The 14,162-nt window shown below is 40.3% G+C and overlaps 1 protein-coding gene and 1 long non-coding RNA gene across 2 annotated transcripts; one reads left to right on the forward strand and one right to left on the reverse strand.

The window, feature by feature from the left end:
- Nucleotides 1–1,202: 1,202 nt before the first annotated feature.
- LOC309478042 lies at nucleotides 1,203–6,010 on the reverse strand. The gene is made up of 3 exons (XR_014198780.1): nucleotides 5,891–6,010; nucleotides 3,572–3,705; nucleotides 1,203–1,544 (listed from the first exon to the last, which is right to left on the reverse strand). It is a non-coding gene; the product is annotated as an uncharacterized lncRNA (long non-coding RNA).
- On the forward strand, nucleotides 4,902–13,404 carry LOC309477951 (uncharacterized protein). The gene is made up of 3 exons (XM_082141478.1): nucleotides 4,902–8,823; nucleotides 8,914–12,079; nucleotides 12,162–13,404. Exon 3 carries the CDS (start codon nucleotides 12,708–12,710, stop codon nucleotides 13,281–13,283), a length of 576 nt encoding a protein of 191 aa, XP_081997604.1. The 5' UTR covers nucleotides 4,902–8,823; nucleotides 8,914–12,079; nucleotides 12,162–12,707; the 3' UTR covers nucleotides 13,284–13,404.
- The last annotated feature ends 758 nt before the right edge of the window (nucleotides 13,405–14,162 follow it).

A 14,162-nucleotide genomic window follows, 5' to 3' on the forward strand; every position in this document is an offset into this window, starting at 1 on the left:
ACTGTCCAGCAGAGTTTAGCTCCAACCCCAATTAAACACACCTGAACCAGATAATCAAGGTCTTACTAGGCATTCTAGAAACTTCCAGGTAGGTGTGAGGCAGGCTAGAGCTAAACTCTGCTGGACAGTGGCCCTCCAGGACTGAGTTTGGACACCCCTGAACTAAACAGAACATAATCGTGACAAATACAGGCAAGTAATGACATTAAAAAGCTTTGTGGTGGTTTGGAGTTCCAAGGGGAATCGGATATACGCGTTTAGACGGAGGTCGGATTTCCAGATATCGAATATGTATATGATTTAAAACCTCTTTAGAAGTGTTCAGAACGGATGCGAAAAAATAGGATCCCGTGTAGATTTTTGTGTTTACACGTGTGCAACAAATTTCAATCTGTGTCAGATGTAAGAAATCAGATTTATTTTCTGTGCCAGTGTAAACATAGCTCAAGTTTATACTAATTTATGTTATATCACCCCTTGTGGCAATGCTGAGAAATCATAGTGCATAGAGCTTTTAGCAATACCGTTATCCCCATGATTTCATTTCCACAGAATGCATATGAAAAAAATGAAAAATTATATATATATACCTTGAATGCAGTGATTGCTTTGGATGAAAGTATCTGCCAAATAATTAAATGTGAACTATATGCACAAAATGTAGCCACAGGGGTTTGTATTCACTTACTGTACTTGCGTAGTATGTTTTGGGCCACAGAACGTGAACTCCTTTAAGACTATTTCCAGCTGATGCAAATGTGCCACATAGTGTTTGACATTTCAGAAGCATCGAAAGGCATTTCACTAACGTTTTAGTATACTCATAATCTACACATTTAAAGTTCAGTTAACATTAACAATGCAGATTAAATGCTTTATACCCAGTGTCTCTGAAAACACGAATAAATGATGATTTTACAGATATTTAAAAGCATAAATGTGTTAAAGTACATGAGACTTGCCAGAAAGAGCTGGAACTCTTTAAATGTTGCTCTTTAAACTCTTCAATGTGGATGCAAATTAGTAAAGAATTTAAATATTTAAAAGTATTTAAATATAATCACATATTTTTAAAATAATTTATATTATATTGCATTTTATTTCGTTTAATTAATAATAAATTACATTATATAAAGAAAACTAGGTCTTATTTAGAGTTTTTTCATTTCTTTTTATTCTTCATGAAGATTTTAATTAAAAAAGAAAAAAAAAAGATATATTAGTTTATCACATTACAGTAATGAGAATAAGAGTGGAGAGAGTGTTTCATTGACAATAATATTCTGTTAAATGTAGCAAATATTGGCTGTCCTTTTTTTTTCTGAACAAAACTGTAAGTAATTGGAGCTCTGTTGGCATGGGGGAATGTGGTATGGAAGCAGTATAGTACACAAAGCACTCATCTATGTAACGCGCTATGACAGCGCCTTAGATGAACTCTCCATTCTACATTATTTAATGAGTGGCCCTCTGTCACACATGGTTGCCCTGCCTGCCCAGGCAAGGATGCTAACCTGCACGATACAGGGCCAACGCGCTCCCTGCTGAGAAAGAAAGAAAAGAGGAAAACTGTAGGAATGCAGAGGGACCCCTCGCACATTGTTAAAAATTCAACACGGTTGGTTCAGCAATGCTTGATACACATGCGCTACATTGGGACCACACCTGTTCAACAAAGTAGAATTAACTGGCATCACATTGCAAACATGGCCTTAATCAGACTCATCCATTTATTATTTCATTCTGTTAATTCATGTAGTTGAAATTCATGGGTGGATATTATGCTAATTTAGTGTGCTTCAAACACCAACTGTGTATTTTACCCAGAAATTGAATTTTAAAGCGATATGTGTGTTTAATGAGTCGTTAAAGATTAAATCAGATCTTTGAGCTCAGAAGAGAAGAGAAGAGAAGAGAAGAGAAGAGAAGAGAAGAGAAGAGAAGAGAAGAGAAGAGAAGAGAAGAGAAGAGAAGAGAAGAGAAGAGAAGAGAAGAGAAGAGCCGGGCAGTTGAATGTCCACTTTTGAGAAGATAAAGAAGGCGATAGTTTGAAGAACATTATGAGAAGAGGGGGAGAGGTCTGGAAATCCCAACATATATGAATTTGATGGCGAACACCTGAGGCTATAAGTGGATACGAGGCCATTAAAACAGATGTTGCCATAAAGCATGACAAAAGCTCATTAAATTGTTTTCAGATCACTTCATAAAATTAATTTTGACATAAAAATTTGAATATATTGATTATATGTTATTGAGATATAACCACAAAAGGTGAGCTAATAATAAGCGCGCGTACAAAAAATTTCATAATTAAGAATTCTTAGAAAGTTCTTCTGGACTAGTAAATACAATTCTAGATATTCAAATTCAGAAATAAGTTTGGAGTTTGTAAAGCATTCTTAATTCATACAGGTCAAAGATTATCCTCCTACATTTTGTTTATGTGTGTGTGCGTGTGTGTGCGTGTGCGTGTGCGTGCGTGCGTGCGTGCGTGCGTGCGTGCGTGCGTGTGTGTGTGTGTGTGCGATTTGCCTGCATTTAAAAATCATGACATTTTTGTAATGAAGATTAACCAGAGGTTCAATTTACCTCCTAAATTATTTACATGTTCTATCATATATGTATTTTGTGCATTTCACAATTAAATTATTCTTCATCAGATCTGAAAATATCATTCTGTTGCCTTAAAGATATAGTTCACAAATTCTATCATCATTTACTCATCCTCATGTTGTTTCAAACCTGTGTGACTTTCTATCTTCTGCAGAACTCAAAATTAGATATTTTGAAGATTGTTGGTAATCAGATGGTTTTGGTGACCACTGTCTTCCGTTGTATAGACAAAAAACCCCCCCAAAAAAACACTGAGACTGATGCTGCCTTCACGTTCTGTGGGAAACTTCCCACTTCTAAAGTCATGATTACGGTATTCGTCGCATTCAAGTGCTTTGCTGTCGGAAAGAACAGGAATCATGGCGGACACTAGGCTTATTTGACAACCATATAAAAAAAATCATCTCGCTTACTGAAAATTCTAGAATTTCGGTCAAATTCAGGCTATTTTCTCAGAGTATAAAACATACAATACGCTTCAAATGATTATTCATACAGTGTATGTAAATATGCCCTTCTTCATCGACAAGACAAGGCGATGTAGCTGTTGTGGAAAACAATCGTTCTCCCCTCCTCCCTATTTAAAGTTCACGGCCCAATCTCAGGAACTTGGGTATCAAAATGATATCCGAGCTTCCCAGTAGTAAATACGACATGAGATTTCATGTCCAATTTTTAACTAGGAAACTCGTATTTAAGATAATTTCGGTACGACACCTTGAGGTTAGACACCTTGTTTGATTTTAGTTACTGATTAAGTCCCACCTGTGTCTTGTTATAGATCTGTGTTTGAGTTCGTATGAGTAGCTAGTGCTGGTTTATGTTCTCAGAGTTTCCCTGTGCTCCTGAGTTGCTTGTGATTCGAAAGAAAAGTTTGAGATTGCGTGGGTTTAGTGTGCGATAAGGGCACTGACCTTTGGCGTTTTTAAGACCTGGGACAGTCTTGCGCACTTACTTCCTGTTGAGTGCACACGCTCTCAAGTGGCCAGTACTGCAAGTGTGTGTATTTGAACAGGCCTCGTGTCCCCATCCCTCAGGCTCCACCGTGCTCTTCTCCTCTGACGGCTCCGTGTGTCTGGAAATAAAGTTCTGCTGGAAATTAAATTCTAATCTCTGTACTCTTCTTCCTTTCAACCACAATGTGACAGGTAGAGGAATTTCATCTTTAAAGGGAAAATTTTTATGCTTAAAATGTTGCTTATTATGTGTAAATAGACAGATAAGCCTAACTTTTTATCTTCCCTATGTAACAGAGTTAGAAATGTAGGTTTGTGTTTGTATGTGATTTTCGCCGGAATTAAGCAGCTTGGTGTTTGGTGTTTACGAGTTTGGTGTTTTGGAGCCCCCTTTGGAGAAACGGTGTACTGCAGCTCTGCTACGTTTTGTCCTTGTGTTGTTGCTGTACCCGATCAGAAGCGGTATGCTTTACATTGGATGCTGTTTTACGTACGCCAGTGCCTGAAGGCATGTTTTGTGTTCTGATTTTCCCAAAGGAATAAATGTGAAAAAAAAGCCAGTTTTGGTCTCAGTCCCTTCACCGCCTGACCACCGTTACACCTAAAACATTTAAACATGTTGATTATTAAATGTTTGGAAACACTTTAATTTAGGGTCCAATTCTCACTATTAACTAGTTGCTTATTAGCATGCATATTACTAGGTTGTTAGTACTTATTGAGCACATATTAAAGCTACAGTATATCATTTTTTCACCGCTAGGGGTCGCTAACCTCTTACAATAACAGGCGTAGGTTGATGATGCATAAGCGGAATTATGGAACTTGTCGTCATGCTGATGGATCTAATAATGTTTATGGATGAGTGAAAACATTCATGTTTTTAACATGACTGTGGTATGAAGCCGGTTGCGAATGCAAATGAGAGACAGATTTCAGCGCCACACGCGAGTCCCACGGATATTAAAGGAATAAGGACATTTCATTCTACCGAACTTGCAAGTGCTGAATTACTACTCACAGAGGTCAGTTTAGTAGACGAATGAAACTTGTGAGGTAACGCAGCGCTGTTTCACTCGGTCTACACTATCACACTAAACAGCATTTGAGTGTGTTGAAAGTTATAATGTTATTCTATGTGTTAGTTTGTTGGCTATATGAGACTAGCAGTGAGCTAGATCAACATTAGAATAACATACTGATCATATTCTAACATTTCATCATGTTGAGCTATATAACATTGATTAGTTTTATGTACATTTGCTCACCTGTCTAATAAAGTACGCGTACTCTGTCAAGTCAAAGTTGTTCCAAGTGATTTTTGGATATTTTATTACAAAAATCGTACATATTGTACCTTTAATGCCTTATTCTGCATGACCTTATTCTACATCTCGAATTGTACCCCATACTTAAACTTAACAATTACCTTACTATTAACAAGCAATAATTAGGAGTTTATTGAGGCAAAAGTCATAGTCAATAGTTAGTTAATAGTGAGAATTGGACCCTAAACTAAAGTGTGACCAATTTTTTTCCTGACATGACAAATCAAATCAGTAATATGTGCCTAACAGTAGACACTCATGTGCTTATGCTGTTTTCTGAGGACTGACCATTTTGACATCGTGGGGAGTCGGATCAGTATCCTTCAAGTTAAATGACGTACATCACATGATGTCATAAATTTCTCGTCAGTGTCAGAGAAGAAAAACCTGCTTGTGTCTGTGACAGATAGATCATAAGATACAGCATGTAAAACACACCACAGTGTCTCCGTTCATCTGCCGTTTGTGGCATAACAGCCAAGAGGAAAGAAACAACTCAAATAAGATTTATTTCATTTATTTCTTTTAAAAAGTAATGAGATTAGGGATGCTTAAAAGGATAGTTTACCCAAAAATAAAGGTGAGTACATGACAGAATGTTCATGTCATTCCAAACCAGTATGAAAATTTATTACATTTCTTTGTGTACAATTGACAGCCTTCCCAGTAAATTATTTGAATGCGTGTTTGTGTTTTTGTTTCTTTTTATAGCATACATTTTCATCTTCTTCCTCTTTATCTCTTTTTGGATACAGGTTTTTCCACCTTCTTTACCTTATGGTTTCATATCTTTCCAAAATAGTGCTGAATTTGTTTACCAAAAGTGTTTCGTTTACTGCTCCCTGTTAATATATGGTGAAACACACATCTATCAGAAATTAAAACCAAGTGATAATTCTCCATATTTTTATTTCCAGCCTAATTTTTGAGGAAAGTTCATCCCCATGTACGGGTTGCTTTCCTTAATGAAGGTTTAATGATGCTCCTTACCCCCCTTGTCTTCACATCTGTTAATATTTGGTTGTGTCCACTTCCATGGTCTCTCAGTGTCCAGCCACATGTAAGCAGCGCTGTTTAAATAAGAGAAAATTGTTGATATGAACAAGGCATGGTGAACAGCTGCGTCCGTCTGAGAGTGGGTAAGGGAACATCACTCACAGAGCATTCTAATAGCTAATTAAAATGGCCTCTTCCTAATAGTCTGTAATAACAGCATCAAATTGCCTCGACAAATAAACAAGAATTCTATTAGGAGACCAAGAACAAAGGTAATGAAATGACTGTGTTTTAGACACAAAGATAAGACCGTTAAGAAGGTTCATGATGACCAAATTCAATAGTGTTGCTTAAGCCTCCATAAAACCGCTATAAATGCAATAATTGTTTCTTAAAAGCATCATTTTAAGCTCTAAAATTAATTTTACAATACATATACTAATTTTGTTACATTACTTAAGATTTGATCATGAAAACAGATTAAGGGATTTAAAAAAAAAAAAAAGTAATCCTATAATTTGTTTTGTGCAGTAATTTAAGATAAAGCCTGTTCCTGTTATACTGGATATGTTTTAACCTAAAAGCCAGTGTAAAAAATGCATAGGTCTACTTTTATGAATGCATTAAATATTTAATATGTAATATTATATGACATCTTGCGATTCTATTTTTAATTTATATGATTATAGAGCTAGTACTTTATTATATTTAAAATGTTTAAAATTATATATATTTTAAACATTTTAAATAATAATCCATCAATTTTACTTCAATAGTCATGATTACAATGACCAAGGAAGCAGACTTAGATGTAATTTGTACAATCATATTAAATGAATGTTTCTGTTTCATCTTTTAACTTATGTTTATAATTTATATCTGTCTTGGCTATCTATCGTATCGTCCCTCTGAGCATGACCGCATCTTTCCAGATCGTGTCTTGCCAGGTTCTGACTTTGTTTACTAGAAATGACTACATCTGTCAGTCATTATGGTTATACACATCTCTGGGGTAAAAATGATATAATTAAAACCATAGGTGTGACTCATGTGTTACTGATGGTCAGACTGCAGGGTTTTTTTTCTTCTTTTTTTCCCCTTTTTTTTCCTTCCGGTTTTGTCATACTACATGCTTCTCATACTAAATGATCAATGCTTTATCAAAATCATATCTTTTTTATTATTTCTTACTAACACTCCTGCTGTTATATTCATTAGTATTCATATAGGCTAGTACATTTTTAATACTAATTCTGAATCAGTAGTGGTAGTTGCTAAGACAAACATCACTAAACAAAAAGTTCTGTGCTATTTACTTACCACGATTCCTTCCAGGATACAAAACCATTTAAAGCTTAAGAAAATCCACCATATTTTAAATTCCATTTGTTCATAATATAAATTCAGCTGCAATTATGAAGTGATTTTAAAATAGAATCATGCTATTCACATAAACCTTTTGCTTTGGATGAGTTAAACTTTATGCTTCTGTACATTTCACTTTAGTTCAGGCAGTGTTGAGTGAACCAAAACTTGCGTGGCATATTTGGGTTATATTCGGGTTTTAGAGAAACAGCCTTCACATCTTGTATTTTATTGAGTAAAAATCTGAGATCTTTTACACTGAAGCTTTCAGAAAAACCTCATGGAAGTAATTATGTTTCTCAAGACAGCATGGTCATGATATGCATTGTGGCTTAAATATAAACGGTCGTCATTGCTCAATATATATAAAAAAGAAATGACCAAATAATCAAAGATATACAAAAGCCATAAAGGTATAGCATATACAGTCTTCCTTTATGTCTGTAAGCTCCCAGAATTTTGTACAGTAACTCCTAGCACTTGAACTTATAACTGAATAGGAAATACATCAACATACAATTGGAAATGCCTCTGTTACGTATGTAACCCTCGTTCCCTGAGGAGGGAATGGAGACGTTACGTCAGTGAATGACGAAATGGGGGTTTCGCTTAGAAGCCTATCACCTTTGAGTTCTAGAAAACAAGCCAATGGCATGCCATGGGTTTGCGGAATTTGCACAGCGCAACTCCGCCCCACCGCGTGTGTATAAAAGGAGCAGCACGGCAATCTTGCATTATGTTATGGTTAGGAGCTGAGACTGAACTCCCGGCTGTTCCAGCGGTACAGCGGTTGTGGCAGGGGGACGTAACATCTCCGTTCCCTCCTCAGGGAATGAGAGTTACATACGTTACCGAGACATTCCCTTTCATTCAGTCACTACGAGTTACGTCAGTGAATGACGAAATGGGGGTCCCAATTCAATCACACCACAGCGGCTGTCTTCCAGTGCCCTGCGTAAGTCTGAGCTCCCTGTCGTGAGACTAGCATGGACGATGAACTAGGCTTAATGCAAGAATACCAAGGTACACTGGGGGGCATATCACAGGTGGAATATGTAACACAGCGCCTACCCGTAGGGAGGACTTAGAATACGCATATGACCCCAGTACGGGATGCATATGGAAAAGCTCAGAGGCATCCAGCCCGCAGGGTGGAATGTTTCAACCTCGAGATGGCAAGAGGTCTTGCCGAGGGAAAGAAACGTGCTCGGTGGAGACTTACCGTGGAAACACACATGTGGGGGTTGCCCAAGCGGGGAACCATCCAGATGGAAGCACCTAGCCAATCACGAGGGCTGACCAACCGGGCATGCACTCTGTTGACGGCATCGACAGTGCAGGAGGAACTCAGGGTCTAAGGAGAACTCATCTGAGCAAAATAGCGCATGTATCCAGTCCGTGGAGTGGAATGGCGCAGCAAGTGATGACACCGAGCAGGTCCTATTTACTGGCCAGTGGAAGCGAGTACATGAGAGGACACTGGCTCTACCCGGAGATTATAGAATCTCGCGAAAGTGTTGGGTGTCGCCCAGCCTGCAGCTCTATAGATGTCTGTTAGCGAGGTGCCATGCGGGTGGAGTGTGCTTTCACTCGGGGGCATGGTCGACCCTGCATCTGGTAAGCCAAGACAATGGCGTCCACTCTCCAGTGAGACGACCTTTGCTTGGAGAAAGCCTTTCCCTTCAGCTTCCCACCAAAACAGACAAAGAGCTGGTCTGGGGTCATAAAACAATGCATTCTGTCTACGTAAGCACGGAGGGCGCGTACTGGACAGAGCAGTGCCAAGGCTGGGTCTGCCTCCTCCGAGAGCAGCGCTTGCAGGTTCACTGCCTGATCCCTGAAAGGAGTGGTGGGAACCGTGGGCAAATATACAGGCCGGGGTCTCAAGATCACATGAGAGTTAGCCGGCCCGAATTCTAGGCACGCTTCGTCAACCGAAAATGCCTGCAGGTCCCCTACCCTCTTGATGGAGGCCAAAGCAACCAGGAGTGCTGTCTTCATAGACAGGAACTTAACGTTCGAAAACGGTGCAGAGCCAAACGTACTGCCAGCAACTTGAGGCAATTGACATGCCAAAGGCGCTGGGGTCCTGTCCAGGAGCCCGCAGCAGCATGTCTATTGCACATGGCACCCCAGCCCGTGGCAGAGGCATCTGTTGAGACAACAACATGCCTGGACACTCGTTCTAGGAGAGGTTCGACCACGGGGTGAAGGTCTGACGGCAGGCTCGAGTAACTGGTACTCGGAGCGTGCCCTGTTGCCATGCCCATCTCGGGACTCGATCATGAAGCCAGTGCTGAAGCGGTCTCATATGAGGCAGTCCGAGCGGTGTAGCTGCCTCTGCGGATGCCATATGCCCCAGGAGCCTCTGAAATAACTTCAGTGGAACCGCACTCTTGCCCTTGAATTGACTCAGACAATTCAGCAGTGACTGCGCGCACTCGCTCATAAGCTGCGCGTACATGGCGACCGAGTAAATTTCCATACTAAAAAAAAAGATCCTCTGCACGGGGGAGAGTTTGCTCTTTTCCCAGTTGACCCGAAGGCCCAGACGGGCGAGGTGCCGGAGCACCAGGTCCCTGTGTTCGCAAACCTGCTTTCGAGAGTGAGCTAGAATCAGCTTCATGCACCTCTCGGAAGAAAGGTATTGGGGGCAGGTGCTGACGAGTGTCAGCACTCACCGCCCCCCAAAAACAATCGTCCAGCCTTGAGCGCTTGGGACAGGGCGGAGGTTTCCACTCTAGCCCGATGCTCGCAGCTGCCTGGGAAAGCATGGCAGTCAGCTCTGGATCAGACTCGGGCAGTGCTGGCACACCTGAAGGAGGCAGCAAAGCCGAGTCTTCCTCTCCAGAAGACTCTAGCCCACCTTGTGATGCGGCGATAGACATGATGTCGTCTTCTGGAGTGCCAAATGAAACGCGGGGCGCATCCGAAGACGGGCCCGCCACCTCATCCAGCAACCTCGCGGGTTGCAATGTGCGAGAGGGGGGTGTGGTCCGAGGAAGAATCGTCGGGGCTTTGTTCCACACCGTAACCCTCAGATCACCCTGGCCACCAGCCAAAGTATCCCCTCTCATGGAGGGAATAGATTGGGGTGTGGCGGAGGGGACTCTAACTCTTCGGAGATCATTGAGTCTCGATCGCAACATTGCAGTGGTCATGTTCCCGCAATGAGAACATGAGAGCGTGATTACACGCCAGACAGCGATCGTGCCCATCAGAAGGCAAAACCTGTCTACCACACCCAGAAATACACGGGTGAGACATCTTTAAAAAGACGTGCCACGTCCAGCTCTTTTAGAGAGGAGAGAAAAGCCTGCAGACCCATGGCATGCCATTGGCTCGTTTTCTAGAACTCGAAGGTGATAGGCTTCTAAGCGAACCCCCATTTCGTCATTCACTGACGTAACTTGTAGTGACTGAACGAAAGGGACCAAACCCATTGTCATTAATTTACTTTTTATGTTCATGTAAATCACTGAAAGCAGACAGTAGATATAATAGTCTTATGACTTCCAAAATGCAAACTTTTCTAATTTGATATGAAATGTGATAGACGTGCCAGAATGAATGAATGAATGAATGACTAAGACTTGGCAGACAAGCACCATTAAACTAAATGAGGCTGTATGCGTGAAAGACAGTAAAAGACACATTAATTTTTTTTCTGGTTTTCAGAGAAATGCATAGGGTTGCCATGGCAGCATCTGAGGAAGAGGACAGTCCTTATGGCTATGTATACTGTAGATTTTCTCTAAAGAAGCTGATATTGTCCTCAAGATACTTCATGAGGCCTTTTGTGTATTTGCGTGCTATTCAGAACCAACATTTGCCATTCACAGTGCTTCAGATCCACATCGATCTGTTATGAAAGACCAAGAATATTTCACTAACAGTCATATTTCTAGTTAACATAACATTTGTGTGTGTGATCTGTTCTGAATGTGTAACTGGTTGTAGTACCCTTTCTGTGTGTGTCAGCTAGTGGTTCCTTCCAATTTCCGCTCCAAAATTTCATAAGCACATTAGGCCAAAAATTAGCAGGATTGTTTTCTTTAGAATTAATTTATACTACTTAAAATCAAGTTTGTCATAACTCTGTCACTGACCTTTGGGTGGTTCACACAAGATGCTTCCTGTTTGATGGTTGCTCCTCTCTCATATATGACTGGACATTTGAGAGGTCATGTGATTTTGATCACATGGTACCACAGCTTTGGCTAACCCATAGTTTCACGGTCATTCATGTATAGAGGGTATGCATTGACGTCACTTTCCTGCTGGAACGCGCCCCCCTCAGCCGGACTAAGTGGCAAAAGAGCCACTGGATTTAATAGGAGAAACTGCAAAAACGCGAGTAAACTGTACATAATTAGCACATTCACACAATATACAAACTACAATGTTTGTAACTAACCATTTAAAACATTAGTTTATTTTCAGCAAGTTTGTTTTTCCGTCAAAATAATAACTTACTTTAGTTACGACTCAATGGAAACGGTAGAGCAACAACAGGAGTAAGTATGTCTTGTGGCAAAACTCCAATCAAAATGCAGTGGGATCCAGCTCCGCCCCCTGGAACACGTGTACTGCAGTGAGGAGCTACTGTTTGTGTATTTTTGTGCACAAAAAGTATTCTTGTCGCTTCATAACATTAAGGTTTTAACACTGTAGTTACATGGACTAATTTAAAGATGTCTTTACCACCTTTCTGGGCCTTGAAAGTGTTTATGACGTTGCTGTCTATAGGGGGATCAGAAAGCTTTCGGATTTAATCAAAAAATTTAATCTTAACTTGTATTACGAAGATGAACGAAGGTCTTACGAGTTCGGAACGACATGATGATGAATAATTAATGAAAAAATTTAATCTTAACTTGTATTACGAAGATGAACGAAGGTCTTACAAGTTCGGAACGACATGATGGTGAATAATTAATTAAGAAATGCAATTTTTGGGTGAACTAACCCTTTAAGCAAGGACATTTTGAAAGTTTAAAACTCTCCTAGGGTCTCCTGGATTTCTCAGATGATTCAGTTTCCATCATAAACTTCATTGTGGTGGTATACTGACCTCAGTCATATTTTATGGTCAAGGTTGAAGGATCCAATTCACAATGATTAAGATTTTTTTTCATTCTGAAGACAAGCACTAGAATCAGAAAGTCAAAGAGTGACCCTGAGATTCTATTATTCATGCTAGTTATTTTGTGAAATAAAACAAAAACAAAACAATAACATGCATTTCTAATGCATGACTAAACTGTTACAGTGAATTGATAATGCTTTAAAAATGTATTGTTGAATTAGAACAGGATGCTAACAGAATGCAGAATTTTAACAGCAATATGAATTAAATGAATAAATTAAATTCAACAGTGTTATAGTTATTATTAAGACCACATTGGAGCTGGAGACCACAGTGGGACTGGAGAGGCAAAATACCATGGTGGATCTGAAGATCACAGTGGGACTGGAGAAGCAAAATACCATGGTGGATCTGAAGATCACAGTGGGACTGGAGAAGCAAAAGACCATGGTGGATCTGAAGACCACAGTGGGACTAGAGAAGCAAAAGACCATGGTGGAGCTGGAGACCACAGTGGGACTGGTCGAGCAAAAGACCATGGTGGATCTGAAGATCACAGTGGGACTGGTCGAGCAAAAGACCATGGTGGATCTGAAGATCACAGTGGGACTGGAGAAGCAAAAGACCATGGTGGATCTGAAGATCACAGTGGGACTGGAGAAGCAAAAGACCATGGTGGAGCTGGAGACCACAGTGGGACTGGTGGAGCAAAAGACCATGGTGGATCTGAAGACCACAGTGGGACTGGAGAAGCAAAAGACCATGGTGGATCTGAAGATCACAGTGGGACTGTTGGAGCAAAAGACCATGGTGGATCTGAAGATCACAGTGGGACTGGAGAAGCAAAAGACCATGGTGGAGCTGGAGACCACAATGGGACTGTTGGAGCAAAAGACCATGGTGGAGCTGAAGACCACAGTGGGACTGCTGTAGCAAAAGACCATGGTGGAGTTGGAGACCATGGTGGATCTGAAGATCACAGTAAAACCGGCAAAGGAGAAGATCACGGTGGAGCTGAAAACCACAGTGGGACCGGAAAAGTAAAAGACCATGGAAGAGCTAGAGACCACAGTGGGATAGATGGAACAAAAGAACATGGTGGAGCCAATGGAGCTAGAGTCCACATTGGGGCTGGCAGAGCCAGGTGGAAAAGGCGAGTTCTGTGACAGCCTTCATGGCCTTTGGTGAGCATTTTCTTCATAGGTGATATTGATATTGGAAAATTTAAACTGAAGTTTACAAGTTTGTGATAAAAAAAAGCAAAATCAGAGCCACTGACATATTATATAAACCAGATGCACATATGAGATCCAATATATGACCCCTGGAGTAAGTAGCAAAAGCCACGTTGAGTAAGATTGAAACAGTCCAGAACAGACCTCAATTCGATGCGTTGTACAGTGTTTTTATGTATATTAAAATCACCAAGCACAATAGCAGATTAATAACTAGCACAGACAAGAGTAAGTAACTCACTAATCTCAGAGAAGAAATCAGAATGACATTTTGGAGGTCGGTAAATTAAGATTACAGCCAGTGATGTTTGGCCAGTCATTTTCAACGTAAGGTATTCAAAACATGCAACATCATGAAACTCAATCTTAGATATTGTAATACTCTCAGGACAAACTACAGCCAATCCTCCACCTCTACAATGGAGATGAGGTTGAGAGAAATAGATGTACCCAGGTGGTCTTAAGACGTTTAAGAAAAAAAAAAAAAAAACTCCTAGAAATGTAATGGAGAAAGCGCAATCTTCTTAGAGTTTGACCTTAACTCTAAGCACCTCATGTGCCCAGACGGAGCTAGAAT

The sequence above is a fragment of the Leuciscus leuciscus genome (assembly GCF_965113295.1).
Source record: "Leuciscus leuciscus genome assembly, chromosome: 16".
In the NCBI taxonomy this organism is placed as follows: domain Eukaryota; kingdom Metazoa; phylum Chordata; class Actinopteri; order Cypriniformes; family Leuciscidae; genus Leuciscus; species Leuciscus leuciscus.